Genomic DNA, 23,088 nt, shown 5'->3' on the forward strand with positions numbered 1-23,088 from the left:
AAACTTAATGTATCTGGCTAGGCCATGCAGTTCTTGTCAAGCAGTGGTGTGGAGCTGCACCCAGGCTAAAATATGAAGTTTGCTCCCTGCCAAGTATTTTTATTTTTAAGGAAGCCAAAAAGGTATCAATTATAGAATATGAAACACATTAAGTCTGCATAAAACACTATCAAAACAGAACTCAAGAAGTTAGTGTATGTACCCTGCCTCTGCACATAAATAATGGATAGCGCATACATATTTCAGAGACCTGGTAGACACTTTAGAGTCCCTGGAACTGAGGTGTATTTTTGATATCACTGGGTGGAGCTGAATCAGGCACACAGCTCAGTTGAGTGGACTGTTGCAGTGAGGCTGGAAGGGTGTGGCTCGGTCAGAGCTGAGACTGGGAGTAAATGGTGCACTTACCTCCCGGAGTTGTTCTAAGACCTTGTTGTAGAGTCTGTGCCAGTTCTCTTTGGCTCTAACTGCTGGATCAACTGGCTCTTTGGGCTCCTCTGTTACTGGAGGACTAAAAGAAAAAACAACAACATTTTTTTACTTTTTTCAGCTGAAGAAAAGTTGTTTTCAGCTGAAAAGATCTTTGTGAAAACAACTTTTCAGCTCTGATTTTTTTTTGTTGATTCAGTGAATTGATCTTATTTCCATTCAACCTTCAATCCTACCTCTCAGGTGGCATCTCTTTTTCCTCATCTGGGGTCACGGGTCTGCTTTCTTCAAAATTCTCCTCTTTCTGCTCAATAGGAATCATCTCTTCATTCTGTGCGGGAGGGGTTCTGGCCTCCTTCTCCAGCATTGTTTCCTGCTCTAGCCATGGTTCCTCCTCAACCATGGGAGCCTGGTCTTCAAATGACATTGACTGGGTCGCCAGATCATTGAGATTAGATGGGGTTTGCTCAGATGAAGGGCCCATTGCTTTGGAAGGGGGCTGGGATGCAGCAGGGGCTGAGTTAGCCAAAGTGGCTGGGTGAGATGGAGGGACAGAGTTAGCTGCAGCAGAATGGTTTTGCTGAGATACAGCTGAAGGTGAAGGGTGAGACTGAGCTGGCTGGGCTGTGGGGACAGAAGACAGGAAACTGGAAGCCAATCCTGTGACAGCAGCTGTTAGAGGTTTGGCCATGGAGAAGAAGGACGTGGCAGAAGGAGCTGGCTGTGGCTGGGGTTGTGTTTGGGTCTGGGGTTGTTTGGGCGGTTGGGCTGTTTGTTGACCAGAAGGGGACTGTGTTGTTGGTGCCATACCAGCAGAATGAGCCTGGTTGGACTGGTTAGAGGGTTGAGCAGGAGGCTGCTGTTGGTGCAGGGAGTTTTGCTTCTCTAGAGGGGGCCTGGAGTTGGGTACATCAAGTGCTGGAGGGGCAGTTGAGGTTGGAGTGGGAGTGAAGGGAGGTTCCATGTCCTCACTGAGGGTCCCATCCAAATTGTACAAATCCTCATCATCATACATCATCTCCTCATCCTCATAGAGGCCTTCCTCTTCTCCTTCATATAACAGTCCTCCGTCATCCTCCTCATACAGAGCAGCCTCTTCTCCTCCATCTTTGCTGTAGCCACCTTCATCGCTGTACGCCCCCTGAGTCTCATCAGGGTCCCAGTCTGGAGAGCCTTTACTATAGCTAACGGAGGAGTGACAGGAATGGTAGGAGTCATTCTCATCGTAAAGGTCCCTCTCCCCGTACTCACCACCGTAGTCTTCCTCGCTCAGCTGACTGCTGCACCGGCTGAGCTCTGCAGATGATGCATAGCTCCCAGTGGGACTGGAGGGAGGAGAAGAGAAGAGAAGAGAAGAGAAGAGAAGAGAAGAGAAGAGAAGAGAAGAGAAGAGAAGAGAAGAGAAGAGAAGAGAAGAGAAGAGAAGAGAAGAGAAGAGAAGAGAAAAATATAAAAATGCAAGACAGCATTGCCTGGAGAGTACCCAAGGTACTAAGAAAAGGTTGACAGTTTTATAATAAACATACATACACTATAATTTATGCTATTATTACATGTATATTAGTGAGTATCTAGGCATATGTAGAATAAATGGTTTACCATCCCTCTATGAACTATTATCTTAAAAATGCTTATAGAGCACTATATTAGAGCCCTTTATGGCTGATACACTGCTAGACAGCTCAACAAAATACCTTTTCTACATGTCTTGAGGCCGCCTGAAATAATGCTGATGGCTAATCAATGAAAAGCACCAGGGATACAAGAGTACCAGACAAGTAGCAAGAAATAGAGCAGAACAGAAAGGTATGAGGCCCCGAGAAAGCTGACCAAGGAAAAATGAAAAAAGCATCAAGAAATGCAACAAATGGGGAAAACTTATTCATGCTATTTGATGAATGGGGTTATTAAAAACAAAATAGAGGCACAGAGAAGAAAAAGGATGAATGAGGGAGAGGCAGACGGTGAAGAGAGGAGGGATGGTGAGCACGGTGACAAAACAAAAGTGCAGAGAGGGAGCGAGTGCAGAGAGCTGAGAGGAAGAGATGAAGAAGGATGTGCGGGGATGTGAGGAGGTTGCCCTGTCCAATACACTCACAGAGACAGCTAATCTTATGTGCAGTATTGACCATGAGATTGCCACCTGAATAATTCATAAAGCAGAGTGTGGATGAATGTATATTTTCATTCTAACTCTGTGGAAGATATGTAAATGTTGAGAGGTCTAACAGTGTTGTAAACAACTCTGAAACAGATGCAGCTTTTTGTCTGAAAAAACCAATGAAAGGCTTGCATGTGCACCAAAGACACTGAACATTTTCATTAACTGTACTGAGTCATTAACAGGACTTTCTGACTTGTCACAGCAGGAAAAACACAGGCGGACATGAATTAATGAATGATTCATGAATGATTCATGGCTGATTTCCACTTAGGTGCCAGGTATTGTTCATGCAGGCCATTATCATATTGTCGTGGCTTATTGAGGCACCTGGAAAAATACTTTTTTTTTTAATATCCCCTGTGTCTTTTCTTACTATAGAAGATCAAAACGTCTGCGACAAAATTGGTTATAGCTGAACTAAACATCACATCTAATCTGCCAGCCATGGTATTGTTAGGACAGACACGCCTACACCAAAGCAGAAACACACCTGACAGTCCTCTGATGGTGGTAGTCGAGGTCATGGCTGTTGCCAGAGCGAGGGTAAGAGAAGCTTCTGGAGTTGCGGTGCTGGTGGCTGATAGGATACTGGTGGACAGAGGCGTTGGGTTGGGATGTGCTGTAGTAGGGAGGGGGGATGCTGTTACTGGTTTCACTGCGGTAGTCGCTGTCTCTGTCGTCCACAGCACTATCTGGGTCTTCATCTACAGAGGAGCACACACATTCATAGCAAGAAAAAAAAAAACTTCACAATTTGCTATAGCCGGAAGAAGAAATTCAGAATAATTTACCATGAAAATAATGAAACCGTCATGTGGTATAGAGATAAGAGGCTCTAATCAGCACTAAACCAATTTTTTACACTATGGTAATTACAGATAATAAAGATGAGCCGCTGAACCCCAGCTACACCCATAAACTGCAGGCCATTCAAAGTGAAGTGAAACATGAAGCACACGACGAATATCAGCATGTTCCCTCTCACCCTCCCGTCCGAATGTAAATCTATGCCGCTTGCTGAGGGGACGCTTTACTTTTCTGTGGTGTCCATAGATTGGATTAGATTAAAAATCCCAGAGGGAAGTGATGACCGACTTGAACAGTGCTGAAGCAGTCGAAAGAGAAACCAGCTATCTATTAATCATTCATCATTATCCATCATCTTTTGCACTCTGAAAGCCACTGATGGAGGCAGCCGCTGCACCGCTCGCACCTTCATCTTCATCCGCCTGGGCATGTAAAAACACTAATTAAAGGCATCAAACTTCATGTCCCCCACGTGTGCCCCCCGTCTCTCTCTCTCTTTGCCTGTTTCTCCCCTCTCCATCAGCTCAGCATCCATCATCACACCCCACTCCCTGCTTTTTCCTTTTTTTAAAATCTGAGTGAAGAGAGATGAATCGCTGCAGTTGTGTGGGTGAGTCTGAAAGGCACTTATATAACACCATCTGCTAATCACAGTGAGAGAGAAAGCGATAGTCAGGAAGGAAGCGAGACAAAGGAGACTTTTTGTGTAGATTTGAATGTCCGGACAATGAGATGCAGATTTTTTTTTCTTTCAATCACTGTATAAAATAAATAAATAAAATAGTAACTAATGTTAAAAGTTTAGTTCATCGAAATTACTTGAAATAATATGTAAACTTTGTCATTGAAGTCATTTTTGTTTACCAGCATGGCCGTAAACAAAGGTCTGTTTATTACCTGCAGTAACAAGTAACACTGCTACTGGAAGTAGATATTTGTTTGTACTGCTGTGACTACCACATATGGAATTTAATATAGCCTCACAGCTTTCAGAGGTGGCTGAAATCACAATCACTCCAACACAGTTCACCCGATATACAACTACACGAAAACGACCTCAAATTGAAGCTCAAAGTCAGCGCTCCATTGATCATATTGCTTGATTTCAAATCTAATGATGGATTGCAGAGTCAAAGCAATTTAGAAAGTGTGAGTGTATGTACACTTACTTTGTTGGTCTCCCCACAGACTCCAGTTACCTGCAGGGAAACAGGAGGATGTCAGTATTGATTATGAATTATACCGGTGTTAAAACGTAAACATGATTCCGTGCCATTAAACACTTCAAATTTCCAAGATGGAGGTGGTGAATGGAAAGCCTTTCCAGACAGCTGGCTCAGCAAGCCTTGCAGACGGAGTTAATGGTCGAAACACAGAGGATTCTGGAGGAGCTCGCCTCTGGATATCTAACGCTATCGATCTCTTTACAGTGCAGATATCCGGGCCCTTTTCCCCATCTTATGCTCAACAACCCTCGTGTGGTTATATGCACCATGCACATGCTGATCTTAAACTAATTACATCTCTGAAGCTAGACACATAATTCTCCTGTTAAGCACAAACTGATTTGTAAAAACAGCGACGGGTTACTTACAGCACTGGGTTCCTGGCACACGCAGAGGGCGTTCCTGTTCCTCCTGGTATGAATACTGGAGCCGAGACCGTGAGGATAATTGAAAAATAATGAAACAGAAGTGGAGAAAATGTTGGATTTCATCTCGTAAACTGAAAAATATTCCCCCAATTAATCATGTTGGCTTGTTCCTAAAAAGTACGGATGTGCCGTAGGGATATTAAATCAAACTGGGTAACAGCTTACATCTTGGTCCCTCATGGCATTGAGCTGCTCCAGTTTTTTGGCCCAGTACCGTGCTTCATCCTCTGGGATATCTGCAAACAACCAGTGAGAAAGGCTCACTTACAAACACAGCAAAAACAGAGCTTCTCCTAAATAAGCACTTAAAATAGTTTTTCACAGGACTGTCTGCATAAGAACTGTTTTGTTCTATGTCACAAATGAAAGGCGACCCAAATGAAGACAAAGTATTGTATAACAAGCCATCCGTAAATATTATTGAGATTGGAAACTTTGGTCTAACTAGGATACAGTGACATTGAAAATTGCCCTCCTCCACTTACAGGTCTAAAGCCAAGTACCTATAAATAGGTCAGGTCCACAAACTGTGGAGTCAGGTGTGCAATATTGACTACAGGAAGGGGAAACAGCATGAAAATGACACCTAATCAATGCTAAGTGGAACACAGCTTGATCACCGAGAAAAGAAGAGCACAAACACTGCCCTCCATGACACACATCTGCACACAACGTCCTCTCAAACATAGAATTGAAAAGTAGGTCAGCTTAATTAATCAGTCAGAAATTATTGGTCCTCATTTATCACTGTTTGCTGTGAAAATGTACCAACAGACATAATTTATTTGCTCCATATCCCCCCGGTTGCCAACAGGATTGATGACTTCCTGTAATTTCAAATTCTCATTTTTTTCCCACCAACTGACAGTTTCTGGTTTTGATGTGAATATTGATTTCTCACCTAGAGGCAGTTCGAAGCGCGTATCGAGTAAAACCAGGTGGAGGGTGGGATCTTTGGTGCCACAGATCTCATTATCAGCCATGATGACCTGAGAGTCCAGCGTGAGCCACTCCCCTGGACCTTCCTGCATTACACAAACATAAAACTGAGTGAAGAGTCCTCAACCACCACTTGACAGCTATTTCTAAAGTTGTGATCGTGGTTAGAGTCAAACCTCATTGGACTGCCGGATGCTGTGAAGTGGAATCCACACAGTGCCAACCATGGTGTCCCAGATTAATCCTTTGTTCCACACCTCTACTGTCAGACCCAGGTCTAGGCGGTTAATTTCACTGTGAAGACAAAGAAAATTCAAGTCCAAAATCCAGACAAAGAGTTTGACTATTGCATGCGTCTATAGACTTTAAGAGTATTAAAGAGACTAATGCTGTACTATTTCATTAGGAACATATGATTAGCTTATAAAATGCAAAACATTGTAACAGATTAAAAAAAAACCTGTGTTAGTAGATTAAATGGCACAGTTGTGTAACTATAAATTAGGACACTTTCACATTGTTTCACATATCAGTGTCAAATAAAATATTTTTCCTGCGTAACCACTTTTTTAAAGGTATGCCTGATATACTTGAGCATCACACAGATGCTGCTGATTTGCCAGCTGCACACAGATGATGTAAATCTCCTGTTCCACCATATCCCAAAGGTGAAGAGAGACCTAGTGACTGTGCAGGTCACTGAAGGACAGTGAACTCACTGTCATGTTCAAGAAACCAGTTTGAGATGATTTGAGTTTTACAACATTGTGTGTTATCCTGCTGGAAGCAGCCATCAGAGGATGGGTATACAATGCTCAGTTGGTACTAACGGACCCAAAACTGTGCTAATAAAATATGCCCCACACCATTGCGCTACTATCATGAGCCTAAACTGAAATTGAGACTATTACAGCACAAGGCAACATTTTTCCAATTTTCTGTTGTCGGGTTTTGACGAGCTTGTGTGAATCAGCTTTTTTCTTTTTAGGATCATTCTCTGCAAACCCTATAGATGCTTGTGTGGGAAAATCCCAGTAGATCAGCAGTTTGTGAAATAGTCACACCAGCCCTTCTGACACCAACAGACCACTTTCATGCCACTTTCACACTTTCAAAGTCTCTTAAGTCACCTTTCTCACCCATTCTCGTGCTCAGTTTGAACATCAGCAGGTCATATTGATCATGTCTACATGCCTCAGTGTATTGAGTTACTGCCATGTGATGGGCTGATTCAATATTTGTGTCAATAAGCAGTTCAGCAGGTGTACTGAATAAAGCAGCCAGTGAGTGTAGGTCTACAATTTATACTTACTATAAGTCTATTTTGCCATGAACACTTAAGAATTTTTAAATTCTAGTGTACTGGATGACTTTTGCTTTGTTTTACATGTAGTTTTACTTAAGTAATGAATCTGAATACTTTCCCCACATTAAACAAACACAAGTAATTACTTTTGGGCTCCGCTATGACAAATTTAAAACATGTTCCTTTGGGATGTGAGCATGAACCATAAAACATTTACAAGACAGCAGGACAGAAAAAAAGAGTGAGAGTGAGGCATAAAAAGGGGGAGGGAGGGTAAGAATGTGATGAAGGCAGTGGAGGAGGTGATTGTATCGCATGCCTGGAGGGAGAAATCGGGAACTTTAATTAAGAAATGGAGGGAGTGGATTTCCCATCTCGGTGGTGACTCCTTTTAAGAAAAGTGCCTGTTTGATTCATGGTGGTGACTGAGGGGGCACAGTCATTTAAAGACGGTTTGAGTGGGGGCATGAGGCGCTCTCTGCAGCCCAAACATTACATAACGCAGCTTCACTGATGCAACCCCAGCACACCACTCAACGCCTCCGACCATCATACAGATGCACAGGACGCCGCAGTAATCCTGCCTGCTGCATCCCACATGCTAAGTGATTCTCACCATTTATCACCCATATGCTGCCACTCTGTCAGTACCACACTGGATCACTCTATATGAAAAATACTCAGTGTTGTGTAATATTTTATTGGCTGAAACCACCAATTACATCCTAAGTAAAATAAGACAAAACAAACTAATTTTAAAGTGAATAAAGATTGTTAAAGCAAGCTGTGAATATGAGGGGTGCTGGGGTGACTATAAAATACAGAGAGGATGAGGAGGAGAGGCTGAAAAAATGAATAACAAGGATTTGTGTTTAGAGGAAATGACAGAGAAGAGGAGAGGAGAGAGGGGCTGGGAAGGAGCCAAGGTTGAGAATAAGGATGAGATGGGCAGAAGTATCGAGGGAGAGCAGATGAAAAAGAGCATGAGGCAGTTGTAGGCAGAGAGGAAGAGATATTTGAAACAATACAGGGATAAAGGGCACTTGGGATGGACTGAAAAACTGGAGAGGGCCGGAGAAAAGCTGAGATTAAAAAAGAAAAACATCATGAAAGCACTCAAGTAGCTGGAGTTGAGAGTGTGATGGGAGGATGGAAAGAGAATGCAGTTAGAGAGAGGAGAGTACAGAAGGAGAAAGAGAGGAAGCTTTGTCAGAAGATGACAAAGGACTCACAACATGAAGTCTTGCTCCCAGCTGGGCAGGTTGCCCCTGACAGCGATGGTTGTGCTCTTCACATTTTGTACTTTTAGAGTCACGTAAGTGTTGAACTTCTCTGTTGAGGAGAAAGGGAAGAAGAAATAGGTGTTTTAAAATGGAAAACAATAAGGTAGTCTCCCTCTCTTCAACTGTATTCCTACACAATAACAGATTTCCTGTCCCTCTATTCTTTGACTTTACAATGTGTGCTCAGTCTTTTTAAAGACTTATATCTCTGCCCCTGCACTTCATGTTACTTCCAGGATCCCAGGTCTTACCTTGGGGTCCATCCAGCTTGGCTTTCTTCACTGTGAAAACACAGAGAGGGACACAGTGACACACAGGAACACCATCTGTTGCCATGCTAATGTGTCTTCTGTTTTTAGCTTTTGCACTGAAATCGGACAACACGGGGATGCTTGCGATGCACAAGAAATGACAGTGTGAGTTTTAGTAAAACACACATAACATGAAATCACAACAAATTACTGCATAAATTAATCGCATTATTAGATTAAGAAAAAAATAGCCTCGCATACTTTCCAATCAGATGGAATTGGTGACGACTGCACAGCAAACATCCACATTTTACACAAATAGCTCAAGTCTTGACTCAGGGAAGCTAAATTTTAATGATCCAGACTTGAACTCGGTGCTTATAAGTTCCAGCCGAGTTGGCAATGAAAAACACGGATGTCCTGCTGAGTTTCATCAGTGTGGGATACAGAAACGGCAAATACAACGCATCTACATGCTAATACACGGACGGGATAGAGCTCAGATGTCAGTCTCATTTTAGTTCATGGGTTAGAGCAGTAACACTACAGCATATTAACCCATAAAATGCATCCTATTAATTTCAGTTCCTTTTAGTCTGAGAAAGAACACATGCAGAAAACACTTAATGAGCTTTCCAATTACACAACAATGAGCAGCCTCAGACAAATGATATTCTATCAATTTTTTTAAATACATTTAGTAAGTCATTTTTAATTCCTTTCCCATTTAGTTTTACTTTGTTGTTTTTATTTTCACTACTTTTCTGCTCTAAGAATTTTACTTCAGCCTAAAAGGCAGTGCTTTTGTTGCTGAGCTGCAACTCTACAGAATCTGATGCGACAGAAATCAAGCACGACGGTGTTGCTTCTGAGTCAAGTTAAATCAGTAAGGTGTATTCACTAAAAACACTGTGTTGCCCAATGATAGCTGTGGCTCAGGAGACAGAGCGGGTCGTCTACTAATCAGAAGGATGGTGGTTCTATGCCCAGCTTCTCTAGTCTGCACGTCCAAATACCCTTGGGCAAAATACTGAACCACAAGCTACCCCTGGTGCATCAATCGGAGTGTGAGTGTTAGGTAAAATGGGCTTGTATATGGTCCTGATACAGGGACTTGCAGGGTGGAAAGGGTTAAACTGAAACCCAAACTAGAATTTTATTAATTGTGTTTATTCAATTTTATTAATTCCCCAGTAGCAGACACAGTGCACATATAAAGCAAGTGATTTAATTATGAAGTCCTTAACATAATGCAGGAGCTCAGTTATATGGCTTGATTGTGGTTTATTGTACGAGCTTTCAAAGGGAACATTTCCACCTTCACCACGTGTGATTTTTCAGTACACAGTTAAAGCCCAGGCTCTCCTCTCTCTCTCTCTCTCTCTCTCTCTGCAGCACCTTTTTACCAGCCCTGACGTAACGCCCATACATTTTTAATGCTCCACTACCCACTCGCTCTCCTCCATGCAGATCCCCACACTACATGTGTGTGCACATGTTAATAAAACGCCTCGCTAGATTATGCAACCAGATCTTTAAAACAAAAACTATTTTAACACCAATTCACAAATTACTTCACAATACTCTCCACAGGCTTGTCCACACAGAAACCAACCACCATAAAATAAAAACTGCTCTGAGTCAGCAGAGCACTTTCATTTATTTTTATTTTTTGTATGTTTCTATTTCTCGCTTCTTTCGTGCCGCACACAAAAACTCAAGTGGCACGCTGTTACATCAGCAGGTGTGTACGCTTGCTCGCACACACCTGCAGCAATGAGAGTAATGTTAAGATCCACCACCATTCTTATTGCTAAACACAAATAAATATCCAAACAATGGGTTATCATATTTGCAATAACATTGATTTTTTTTTTGTTTTGCCCTGACACTCTGCTTCCTTTTGATGTCTGTAAAAGACAACCGAAAATGAAATTTTTGATTCAATGTTACATCTTCACATTGTTTGGGAAGACCCCATCAGAGCCTGCCTCCTGCTGTGTTTTAATGTCAACACTAACACGGCCCTGGAAAAGCAGCAGTATGTAAAAGAAGGATCAATAAAAAGTGAATTGGATTTTCAGTGGCAGAAAGCTAAAGCTTAATGATAGCATGCAATCATAAATCTCTCTGACAGTGAGCGTTATGATGAGAAATACTCTGCAAACAACATTTCATCACAGCTGCACGCCAACTCAGCTGTCACCACAATAAATACATTTTTTATTTATTTATTTATTTATTTTTTGGTATGTATCTCTGATATGCCAGCAGTTTTCATCATGTGAGCTGAGTTCAGCCATCCAGTGACAGAAACGAGGGATGACATGACTCAGACAGACAGTGCTTTATACTGAAGCATCACATATACATGAGATCTGCAGCAGCCCCTGCAGTTGCTGATAGTGTCAGTCCCTGATTTAGTGTCCAAATCGAGAGGACAGGGAGAATAAGTGGACTTCAGAGTACAGTATGTGGGCTATCTGCTGGAAAAGAAGCCAAGTTTTTCAGAGTTAATCTGTATCAGTGTCTGAATTCTGCTTGGTCGGCAGATGCGCCAAAGAAATGCTGCCTATTTGAGAGGCATGAAGTACTGTGGAGGCCAGAAATAGCTCCAGTCAGGTAAGCATGAATGATGTAAGCGGAATAGAAAAAGGGCCCGCTGCCAAGTCTCGTAGACTACAACACTGACAGCCGCAGCCAGTGTTTATGAATGAATAACGCTCAGCGTCTTAATGACACTTGGGACTGACTCAGAGCAGGAACACTCAGTGGGTGGACCCGGTGGGACAAGATGTGGTGGGCTGGCATCCATAATGGGCCTGCCATATCAAAGGTGACTTCACGAACCACTTAACTTCTCTTTTGTCTTTATGCTGCCACTAACACACATTTGACAGCTGCCTAGAGCTCACCTACACTGTATGTCTACACTACAGCCCAACCCTTGATCTGTTTTACAGGCTGTATTAGTCACAGCTTTAGAGAATTGATATAAAAGTCAATAGTCAAGTAAAAATTACAAATATTCAGTAGTGCACTTGTGCATGTAGGCTCATCTAGGCTTTCTTTAAACGTCACCTTTAAGTTATGTAAAAAGGAGAAAGCAGGTACCCATTAAATTATTATGGAATGACTTTAAACTGAAAGCTTCAGTTTCATTTCATGTTTCATGGCATCTTAAAGACCAGAGCAATGTAGATGAATAATTACAAGACACTGAGAGCCCTGGCTGGAACTTTCTTAGAGGACAACTTGCTATTCAACACCAATTTTGCTTAAATTCCATCTATTGACTACAGTTTTTAAACAGTTTTGGGTTTTTTGAGGTGGCAAGTTTTTGCTGATTCAGCCCCAATCTATCATCAAATTATGCCAAAAACGCACTTGAGAACAACCGCGTGTCTCGCTGTAAAATCTCCCCCCGCCTCTCTCATCCTCTCCTCGTGTGCGTTCACCGCGCCCTGGATGTGAAGCTGGAGGTTCCAGCTTATGAGCAATCACAGCAGATGCTTATTCATCGCGCGGAGAGGCAACAGTATCAGCATCAGGTGCTTTCGGGGAGTCTGGTGGGAGGAGGTGACGCATCGCTTGAGGGAAAACGCGCAGAAGTGACGCGCACCTCCAGACTACAGCCAGTATTCCCTCACGGTGAACGGAGGAGGAGGAGGCGAGGGGTGCGGCAGCGGCAGGGGCTTTTCCTCGTCCTCCTCCTCCTCCTCCTCTTTGGACTGCCCACGCATGAATGAATGAAGTGGATGACACACACGGAGGCTTACACCGGGCAACCGCAACAGTGCGAGCCGGGAGAAGATGCAGCGGTTCTCCCCGGGCTTACAGAAAGTCAAAGAGCCCGTTCATGCTTTCTACTACAAACAGTCACAACTGCTCTTTTTTCATGTCAGACACACGTGAGCACAGACAGCGCTGAACAAACACACACGGTGCTGCTGAAAGTATCCCAGTGGTGTTCCCCACGCAATAAACGGGCTGTTTCTGCTCTGAGATTTAATGACTATTCAGCACAATAGCTCGGGACACACACACGCATACACATACACACTTTTGCTGGGAGCTGATAGCCCGCAGGCTCTGTCAGACAGCTGGTGCAGTTAGTGATACTTCAATAACATGAAACAGGCAGGCTTTCACGGCCTCTTTCATTTCCCCTCTTACCTCCCACACACAGCAGGGACATCTCTGGTAGCGGTGTTGAGCGTCCCCGGCTGTCCTCTACTCAGACTCCGTGATTTGTTTGGTCAGTCCGTCCGTTTAAAAAAAAATAAAAATAAAAAAGCCCCGTTAAAAACCGTCACCGTAAAAGGTAACGGAAACAAATCAGCACCATCTCGGAAGCGTGTCGTCTCCTCCTCTGCGGGGCTGTTGCTCTTTTGGCAGGACAAGAAAGACACACAGAAGTAAATTCCTCGCCCCCCCCTCCTCTGCATTGCCTCAGCTCTCCTCCGCCGCCGCTGCTCCTCCTGCGCGCACAGCCATCTTGTTTCAGCAGCAGCACCCTCCGCGCGAGGACAGCTCCCCCGCGCCGTGCCGCCCTGACGTCACGGGTGATGAGTAGCAGCCAGAAGGGGAGGCGGGAAGGTGGGGTAATTAATAATATCGTTTTGGCTGATGTAATGTACTCAATGAACAATATGGCGACCAGGAATTTCCATTCACTGCTTCAGAGAGAAAGTTGTCCAGTATTTTTCTCAGTTCACATCCAAGGCTGGATCAGGTGGTAACATCAACATCAGGTGGCGCTTTCATTTAGCAAGTTAGCATCCGTGGTCTTTTTTTCTTCTTCTTCTTTTTAAGTCATGCATATGGAAAATACACCCAGTGATGAAGTAAATAATCTAATCCCATCCAATAGCACTTAACCCTTTAACTTAGCCCTCTTTTCGGTGTGTTGATAGGGGTTTCACAGCAGATCCACTATCATGTTCAGAAATCAGTCTGAAAATAGAGTTTTACTGTATAACTGTCAGTTAGTGCAGCCCCCAAAAAGCATCACTCCAGTATCCGCTGAAAATATTCAGGAGGTCATCCACTTGTCCACAGAACTTCGTACCCTCATGGTAAAAAAAGAAAGTGCACCCTATCCAACCTAAGCTTTTACACATCAGGAAGTACTAAAAAATTATCTAGTCTGTAAGTTAGCTAAATACTACCTGAGATGATCAACAATAACATCAATATTTAAAGAAAGAAGAAGCAGGTTGTGAGAATCTATGCACACTGTAAATATCAACACTACACCGAGTTCTTTTGATTCCTCAGAGGCATCCGATGGAAGACAAAACACTGCTCAGTAGACCATTTAACACTTTATTACTCTTTCACATTACTTCTAGAAGGGAGATGCGTCCTGCATGACACGCTGCCGTGGATCTCAAAATGCTGGTGTGCCCCTAACAGTTTTATTACAGAAGCTACTACTATTATACTACCATTCTAGTCTAAACAACAGTGTCTCAGTAACTTTCCACTAGAGATGGTCCCCTCTTATCTACATTTTCCAAGGCAAGCGTGAGTGAGAGTCTGCAGCTTTCTACTCCCCAAGGACACATGGTCTCATGCCTTTATTTTTCAGGGCTGCGTCCACTTAATACTACACTATATAACTTTATAACACTTATTATTAATAAAAAGCATACCATTATTGAGGCACAGCAAATTATTTAATTCCAACAACATAGAAGCCTCATAGAAGCCTTTTAGAAGCAATAACTTGGAGTAATCATTGTCTGTATGACTCTATCAGTCTCTCCCATCCTTGTGGAGGAAACTTGGCCCACTCTTCTTTACGGCGTTGTTGCGGTTCGTTGACGTTTGCAGGAATTTGATAGTGCTCTTAACATCCCACTGCAGGTTTTCAGTCAGGTTGAGGTCTGGATTTTGACTGAGCCATTACAAAATGTTTTTTATTTTCAGCCATTCTATTGTAGATTTGCTGCTGTGCCTCCCTGGGATCACATTCCTGGTCCAGTTTAAGCCAAGCTTTCGCTGTCAGACAGATGGCCTAACATTTGACTCTAGAATACTTTGGTGTACAGAGGAGTTCACGGTCAACTCAATGACTACAAGGTGCCCAGGTCCTGTTGATGCAAGACAAGACTAAATCATCAACCCTCCGCCACTGTCAAAGAGCCCAACACCAAACCAGTACATGGTTCCTGTGGTCCTGTGGTTTGTTCAGATGCAACTCTTTCAAAAGCGTTTTGTTATTACTGCAAGCATAGGTCAACATCCAAAGCATCTGTTCTAACATTCCCACGAAGTCTTTCTACAGTTTCAGGACTATTCAGGTACAGTGTCGTACTCTTTGACTAGAGTTTCATTAGTCCACCCCTGTGCATCCATGAGAACAAGCCCAGCACACATTCAAGCACATTCAAATTTGTAAATGTGTGTTATAGGTGGATAAAGCACTACAACATTGGCTATAATCTCTTTTTTTGTTTTGTTTTTTGCCAGACCGACAAAGAAAGTGTCACAATGGAGATGGAGACAGAAAAAAGGCCTTTGCTGTGGAATAGGCGCTATCAAACATGCATCTCAGGGGTTTGTCAAAGGATGACAAGCAAGGCAGATGGTAAAAGTGGTGAAATGCAAAGACTGCAAAACATAGACTCAGTTGAGTCACACTAAGAAACAGTAAGATGAAATATAGACAGTGCCAAGTGACAGCTAATGTGTGCAAGAGTATATACATGAAATAGTTAAAGGTGATAAAAAATGTTGTGGTCTGAACAGCTGCTCATGAAGCAAATATCCAAAAAAGCGATTATCATCATTATTTTGAGTCTTGTGAAAATTAATTATTATTGGTGCACATGCACGTGATATAAAATCTGTCAGGTTAAAAAGACATATAAGTGGATCCATATTACAAAATATAAACTCTGGCTGCCTTTTGTTCCTTTCTCTTTCATCATGATCCCACACTGCTTCAATAGTGTTGACGTCTGACTCTAGGGAGGCCAGTCAATGACTGATAGTGTTCTATTGTGTGTTTTTCTTTATCCAGGTATGCGTTCACTGTGTTGTCGGTGTGTTTGAGATCACTTTCATACGAGCTTGAAGGATAAACCGCCCGCAGGGGCGTGCTGGGTGTTAAGTTTTATATATATATATATATATATATATATATATATATATATATATATATATATATATATATATATATACTGTATATATATATATATATATATACAGTATATATATAAATATATATATATAAATATATATATATATATATATATATATATATATATATATATATATATATATATATATATAAAAATTGTTTTTAAGCCTGCCACGTCTTCTTTTGTCTTTTCTCCTCCACTTGCCCTATATCTTCAGTTTTTTTAAGGACACACTGTACACCGTGCTCAGATATGCCAAGGTTTCAGCTAATAGCTCTTTTGGAATTACCTAATCACTGCAAAAATTCTATTTTATGCCTGTCAAACTGTGTTATCTTTTGCCTTGTTTGCAGATTCATTCAACATTCAGCATTCTTTTGAAAATGGCCAGGTATAAGAAAGTCTGGCCGCTTGGAAGCAAAATATAAAGAAATAAGGTGTGGCTCAAGGATTTTGCACACTACTGTCTGTTGGCTTGTTTAGAAATAAATTGCTTGGGCAGCTACGATATTAACTTACAAAATATTCCACATTCTTCTCACAAGTATAGTATAATATTGTTTTCTCTCAGATCATTTTCTGTACTACTTTTAGTTGCATGGTTGTGCACTGTTTTGTTTCTTGTATCACGCTTGAGTGTAAAAAGCCTTTAACGCCTTTTCCCATTGTTCTCCACTGCTGATTACTGAATAAATAGCTTTTAATCAAGTGTGGGGTGGGGGTTTAAAGAGGTATTACGCAAACAATAAAAATACCCACTGGTGCAGATTATAGCTTGCAATACTTGTGATAAACGCTAGGGGGAAGCAAAAAGCAGATGTGACTGTTGAGCCTGCTAGAAATAAATAAACAGAGGAAGTGTGTTGTTTACGCCTACTCTGGGTTCAAGATGGCTACTGGAGACAACAGCGGCAGGCCTCCTTGCCTCAGTTTCTCTGGTCCGGGTCCTTTGGGAAACAGCCAACCCAGCAACAGTGTTTTCTCCATGCCCGCATCCAACGGCGGAGGGGTCGGTGCAGCTGGGGGGCCGCAGGGAGCCGCGAGGCGGCCCAACCCGCAGCTTGGGCCTGGAGGGGGAGACGGCAACGGTGTTTCGACCGGAACTCAACCGACTGCGCAGAACTCCCTGCAGCAGCCCGTTGCGGCAGGTGCTGCGGCAGCCGGAGCAATGGCCTCTCCGGCGTCCAACATGGCAAGCACCGCGGCGTCAAACGCCTCTCCGGCGGCGGCACCGACGGCCACTCCGGCGGCCGCCTCCGTGCTGGTGTACCGAGAGCCAGTGTACAACTGGCAGGCAACGAAGAGCACCGTGAAAGAGAGGTTCGCTTTCCTCTTCAACAACGAGGTGCTCAGTGACGTTCATTTTTTAGTGGGCAAGGGGATGGGAGTTCAAAGGATACCGGCACACAGGTAAGAGGATTAAGTGGGGGGGAAGAGGCTCTGCAAGCAGCTCTGCAAGCGACTTTATCCCTGCCTCTGTCTCTGCTGCTGTCAGGTTCGTTCTGGCTGTGGGCAGCGCAGTGTTTGATGCCATGTTCAACGGGGGAATGGCGACCACGTCAACGGAGATCGAGCTCCCAGATGTGGAACCAGCTGCCTTTCTGGCCTTGCTAAAGTAAGGAGCCGAGCGTCTTTAACACGACGCTCACCTTAAAGTGGGCGTGGTTTTATACCGATCAGTCACAACATTAAAACCCATGACAGGGATGGGCACCTGACAATGGTACCTGTGAGGTATTGGGATATGTTAGGCTATGGGGGACGGTCAGCACCTGATTGTGGCTTCTTGGAAAGAACAGAAAGTAAGGACATTTGTGTTTGTTTGATTTCTTTCTTTGTCTTATACCGTTGGGGAGCCTTCTTATTTCCCTTTAAGTGGTGCCACGATTGTAAGTTGTGAAAATGCATTTGTGGATTGCAGTGATGGAAAACTTGCCAAATCTGGTCTGGGGCTGAACTCTATCCTCCAAGATGACCGCACTTGCTCCCACAGAGTGGGGTTTATCAGAGACTGCCTCCAGAATTTGGAAGTAAAGAGGATTGAATGGCCGGCCTGCAGCCCTGATCTCAACCCCACTGAACCCTTGTGGGATCAGCCTGGACATGCTGTTCATGCCAGAGTGACCAGCACAACTGCACTGGCTGATATTCACACTCTCACCTCTGCTGCTCAACCCACAAAAGCATCTTCCTTACAAATGTGGAAATAAACAGGCTTTTTTGTGTTTAGTTGATAACTTTGTGTTTAGTTGATAACTTAATTGTTGTAACAATGGTATAAGGATTTTGCCAAGAAGTATTGTTACAACAATTAAGTTATCAACTAAACACAAATTTCCTTACTTTTTTTGCTAAGTTTAGAAAAGTGGGTCGGAGCATCTCCAGCAGGCCTTGGCAGAACTGGGAACCCATAAGATTAAGCAGTGAGTTAGTGACAGGGTCATGAATAACCAAAGGCTCAAGGGGGAGCAAAAACACATAAATCTAAAAATTGCTGTAGTTGCTGGTTATGATAGATTGGTTCATTGCAGCTCATTGAATACTGGTCATAGTGGCCGTGCAGACTCCTGCCCACTGACAATAGCTTAAAGCAGGCATCAGAACTGCATCAGTGGAGGAATGTGACCTCAGTCAATAAACGTGTTGAGGTTAGAAGAAGGTAAGCTGGCAGGTGCAGTGAGCCAGAGCTGTTTGGTGGCAAGATATTGGCCAGGTGCTGTTAATGTTGTGTCTGATCTGCTGCTATTCATAATCGTAATTGAATATTAGGGCATATACACATGCACAGTAACTGTAATGCAATAACATGTGTAATCTGCCATCTTCCTGCAGGTTTCTCTACTCTGATGAAGTCCAGATCGGGCCTGAGACGGTGATGACCACACTCTATACGGCAAAGAAGTATGCAGTTCCAGCCCTGGAGGCTCACTGTGTGGAGTTCCTGAAGAAGAACCTCAGAGCAGACAATGCTTTCATGCTGCTGACACAGGTATGCCTTTGAAAAATGGCTCCACCTTTTGGCTTTTGAGTGCGATACTGTATTTTCAGCATTCCTGTGCAGAGCATGTGTTAACGATTTAGTCCATCTTATTGAACTTCAAGTTACACATGTCTAAGCATAAACTACGCTACAACCCTTTGCAGATTGCAGCTGTCATCTTAAACCTTTAACTTATCTGTGTATTCAAAATAATTTGTAATTTCAGGCACGGTTGTTTGATGAGCCACAGCTTGCAAGCCTCTGCTTGGAAAATATTGACAAGAACACTGGAGACGCGCTTGCCGCTGAAGGCTTCACAGACATAGATCTGGGTAATTTGTCTTTGTTATTGTGAGCGCCATTGTGTCCAAGTTTTGTATTTCAGAGTAACAGTGTAATATTTTTTTGTCATCCTTTTCTTCTCTAGACACACTGGTGGCAGTTTTGGAGAGAGATACTCTGGGAGTGAGGGAGGTGCGTTTGTTTAGTGCTGCAGTTCGTTGGGCCGAGGCCGAGGCGCACAGGCAGCAGTTGCAGCCAACGCCCGAAAACAAGCGTAAAGTCCTGGGAAAAGCTCTCACACTCATCCGGTTCCCTCTCATGACCATCGAAGAGTTTGCTGCAGGTGGATGGGAACATTTTTAATCAGTTTTTTAAGAAGCATTTCCCTCTCCTATAAACACACACTGTGATTTAGTCTTTGATGTGTGTCCTCGGGTTGCATCCCTTTCCCTCCAGGTCCAGCACAGTCCAGTATCCTGACTGACCGGGAGGTGGTGAGTCTCTTCCTGCACTTCACAGTCAACCCGAAGCCACACGTAGATTTCATTGACCGCCCTCGCTGCTGCCTCCGCGGAAAGGAGTGCAGCATCACACGTTTTGGTCAGGTGGAGAGCCGCTGGGGCTACAGCGGCACAAGTGACCGCATACGGTGAGTCAGGAGCGTTTTAAAACCATAACTATAGATTCTGTCTTTTTACGAAAAACGTAAAATATGAAAATATGGCGTCATGTATAAATATGACAAGTAATTCAATAAAAGGTTAATAAGGTGAATGAGTGAAAGTATTAAAAATACTATTAAAGTATTTTTCAAAATACAAAATCAGTCAAGACTACATAATTTAAAAAAAAAAGACTTTTTAAAAAATTACTTTTTCCATCCACTGCCATTAACTCAACATCCTCATTGACAGTATAATCAAATTCACCATGTTCTTTGAAAAAAATGATAAGAAGTTTATTGAAATGAGGCCTGGATGTAACTAATAATACTAACAGTGGTCGTACGGCCTCAGTTTGATGAGCTTTTTCTATAATCACATGCAGTACTGGCTAGAAAACTAAAGAAGGAACATGTTTATATTCTATATATTTGTTTTGTTTTGTTTTTTTGTTATTCACAGGTTCTCTGTAAACAGAAGGATATTCGTGGTTGGTTTTGGGCTATATGGCTCAATACACGGACCCACAGATTATCAAGTCAACATACAGGTATGGTCTTTAAAACCTTTCTCTCTAAACATATTCTTGTTGGTTTTCCTCCTTAGTGTGAATATGATAATCGCAGTTGCGTATGGCCCAAAAAATCTGCACCCTTTAGAGACCCTTTGGAAAAAGAGGAACCCTTGAACTGGTTCAAAAGGAACCCCAGGGTAGTTTTTGGTGGTGATAATGTGATCAAACCTCAATCCAACCCAACTACCTGGTGTACCCTGCAAGTTCAGCTAGATGCCTTCTTGTAGCCTGGGATGCTTTATATTCTGGGATGCAGCACAGTGCACAAACTGTAGCAGCTAGCCAGAGAATGAACTGAGGCCTCACTTGGAGTTGGAGACTTTTATCCATTGGTTCAGAGCACATCATCTTCTTCCCGTGTTTATTTTTGTTAATTGCATCTCAGGCAATAAGTAGACCGAACAGTCTCACGTGGTTTGTAATGATGCATTTTGGTCCGCTTGGAGTTTTCTCTTCGGGAAAAGAAATCACACCATTTGGTAAAAACTGCAAAGTCCTCATCAACTGATTCATAGCACAGTAAACAAGCAGTTATTGTGAAAAGCTTTTCTGTCTGGTTGTAATGGAGGTGGTATATGCATTTTCCAGATCATTCACACAGACAGTAACACAGTGCTGGGGCAGAACGACACAGGCTTCAGCTGTGATGGCTCAGCAAACACCTTCAGAGTCATGTTCAAAGAGCCAGTGGAGATCCTACCCAATGTCAACTACACTGCCTGTGCCACACTCAAGGTATGTAATGTCAAAAACATTTAATACTTGAAGCAGGAAAGCATAAGTACTGCACTGTTCAGCATATTTTTCTAATTTGTTTAATTTTTTACATTTTGACCAGGACATGTCCTTCACTGTACGTATATAACAAATATGTAGGACTGCTTTCCTGCATTTGCTCAGTATGGCATTTATTACTTTTAGGCTGGACAACTGCAATTCATTACTATCAGGCTGTCCTAGAAACTCCTTGAAAAGTCTTCAGTGGTTGATCCAAAATGCTGCAACCAGACTGCTGACACGGACTAGAAAGAGAAAGCGTATTTTTCCCATACAATCTTCTATTCATTGGCTCTTCACACCATATAATTAGGGCTGACCCTGAATCATTTAATCATTAGTTATTATCAATGTCTGGCTCTCTCTCTCCTTTGGTGTTTTTTCCTCTCTTTCCCTCCCATCACCCCCAACCAGTCATGGCAGATGGCTGCCCCTCCCTGAGCCTGGTTTCTTCCTGTTAAAGGGGAGTTTTTTCCTTCCCGTTGTTGCCAGGTGCTTGCTCATAGGGAGTTGTTTGATTGTTGGGCTTTTCTTTATTCCCTGTTGTTGTGATTTGGCACTATATGTGAATAAAACTGAGTTTAATTTTCTGTCTTACAGGGTCCAGACTCTCATTATGGCACTAAGGGAATGCGAAAGGTAACTCACGAGTCGTCATCCACTGGCACAAAGACATGTTTCACCTTCTGCTACGCAGCAGGCAACAACAATGGAACCTCCGTAGAGGACGGACAGATTCCCGAGGTCATCTTCTACACATAGTCACCTCAGACATTGCAACAATCTTCCATCAAATGTGACAACCGTGACACCAGCGAGCGCAGGGCCGCACCTCAGCAGCTGTACTGGGGACTAATCTGTCAGACTTCATACTGCTCCCTCCATATCGCGCACAACTGTTGGCAACATGGGAAGGCAAACAACCTGGAAGCGTTGTAGGTCACTACATGGGTCAAAGCTTGTCATTTGAGATGTCTTTCTCCTTCTCAGTGGCTTTCCTTTATCCCATTGTGTTATATTGACACCAGCCTCTGAAATTGACTGGAACCGACTCCACTTAGAAACAAGAGGGAAGGAGAAGCCTCTCAGATTATTCACAGTATCAGTGTCACTGCTGTGGATTGATAAAGGCTTAAACTGTATGATTCCTCTTTCTGTGCTCCACAGCATTAACACAGAGGAGAGTCTCAACTGTATGAATGTACAGTTTATCAGATTTGCCAAGAAAAGATCCTCATCACTGTTTAGTACAGACTAGAATCCCACATTAGCTGTAACTTCCACATACTGACAGACCTCATAGGCTTTATGAAATCTTGGTAAATTTGAACCAAACTTCATGTTAATCTTAACAATATGGTTAGGGGTAAGAATGATTACTTTTTGGGTTTCTACATACAGTACAATCTGTGATTTCTTGTGTCCTTGCTTGGTAGTTGCCTATATCCAAGATAACCTTGCACTTCTTGGCCTTGCATATGTTAATTTGGTTGTTGTATGGATGCACACTAACTCTTCAGATATGTTTCTTTTATGCTTTGTTTTAAAAAGTGTGGGTGGAACAGCTTTCCCGTCTCTGTATGGAAGTGAGAGGGTTGTATATTAAAGTGGCATTTATTAACATTATATATGTAACTTGAATTGCGCATTGATTAAAGAGTGAAGAAAAAACAATTATCGTCCTTGTATTTTGTCTGCAAAATGGAGAGAACTGGAGAAAATCTTCACCCACAGTGTAAAATATTTGACTCCTCTAGTCTGAAGGAAATAATGTTCACCTGCAACCACAGACAGAACATATATCATCCTCTTAACTACCAGACCTCACT

General features: G+C 42.8%; 2 protein-coding genes across 2 annotated transcripts in view; one reads left to right on the top strand and one right to left on the bottom strand.

Moving 5' to 3' along the window:
- LOC146553769 (protein unc-13 homolog A) overlaps window positions 1-13,276 on the bottom strand; it is a 33,156-nt gene extending 19,880 nt beyond the window's left edge. Inside the window, exons 1-11 of the mRNA XM_085254992.1 lie at window positions 13,010-13,276; window positions 8,834-8,863; window positions 8,532-8,631; window positions 6,170-6,287; window positions 5,956-6,079; window positions 5,220-5,290; window positions 4,995-5,049; window positions 4,570-4,599; window positions 3,084-3,297; window positions 666-1,754; window positions 409-511 (exon numbers count right to left, since the gene is read on the bottom strand). Of these exons, the coding sequence (XP_085111118.1) occupies window positions 409-511; window positions 666-1,754; window positions 3,084-3,297; window positions 4,570-4,599; window positions 4,995-5,049; window positions 5,220-5,290; window positions 5,956-6,079; window positions 6,170-6,287; window positions 8,532-8,631; window positions 8,834-8,863; window positions 13,010-13,031 (1,956 nt within the window). The 5' untranslated portion in view covers window positions 13,032-13,276. The remainder of the gene's footprint in view (window positions 1-408; window positions 512-665; window positions 1,755-3,083; window positions 3,298-4,569; window positions 4,600-4,994; window positions 5,050-5,219; window positions 5,291-5,955; window positions 6,080-6,169; window positions 6,288-8,531; window positions 8,632-8,833; window positions 8,864-13,009) is intronic.
- A 3,597-nt stretch (window positions 13,277-16,873) lies between these two features.
- LOC146553770 (BTB/POZ domain-containing protein 2-like) lies at window positions 16,874-22,933 on the top strand. Its single transcript, XM_085254991.1, has 9 exons — window positions 16,874-17,394; window positions 17,480-17,599; window positions 18,817-18,973; window positions 19,191-19,296; window positions 19,392-19,589; window positions 19,703-19,895; window positions 20,371-20,458; window positions 21,071-21,217; window positions 21,860-22,933. The coding sequence occupies exons 1-9, from the start codon at window positions 16,874-16,876 to the stop codon at window positions 22,019-22,021; spliced, it is 1,692 nt and encodes a 563-aa protein (XP_085111117.1). The 3' UTR covers window positions 22,022-22,933.
- The last annotated feature ends 155 nt before the right edge of the window (window positions 22,934-23,088 follow it).

This window comes from Mchenga conophoros, linkage group LG18 (genome assembly GCF_057382185.1).
Source record: "Mchenga conophoros isolate Kocher_MC1m ecotype Shallow Benthic linkage group LG18, M_conophoros_male_GT1.1, whole genome shotgun sequence".
Classification (NCBI taxonomy): domain Eukaryota; kingdom Metazoa; phylum Chordata; class Actinopteri; order Cichliformes; family Cichlidae; genus Mchenga; species Mchenga conophoros.

Excerpts from the sequence above, each read along its gene's own strand:
- LOC146553770 (XM_085254991.1), top strand. The coding sequence starts at position 16,874 with ATGGCTACTGGAGACAACAGCGGCAGGCCTCCTTGCCTCAGTTTCTCT. Across the intron at positions 19,590-19,702 it reads CATCGAAGAGTTTGCTGCAG|GTCCAGCACAGTCCAGTATC; the intron begins GTGGATGGGAAC and ends CTTTCCCTCCAG. Across the intron at positions 20,459-21,070 it reads ATTATCAAGTCAACATACAG|ATCATTCACACAGACAGTAA; the intron begins GTATGGTCTTTA and ends TGCATTTTCCAG.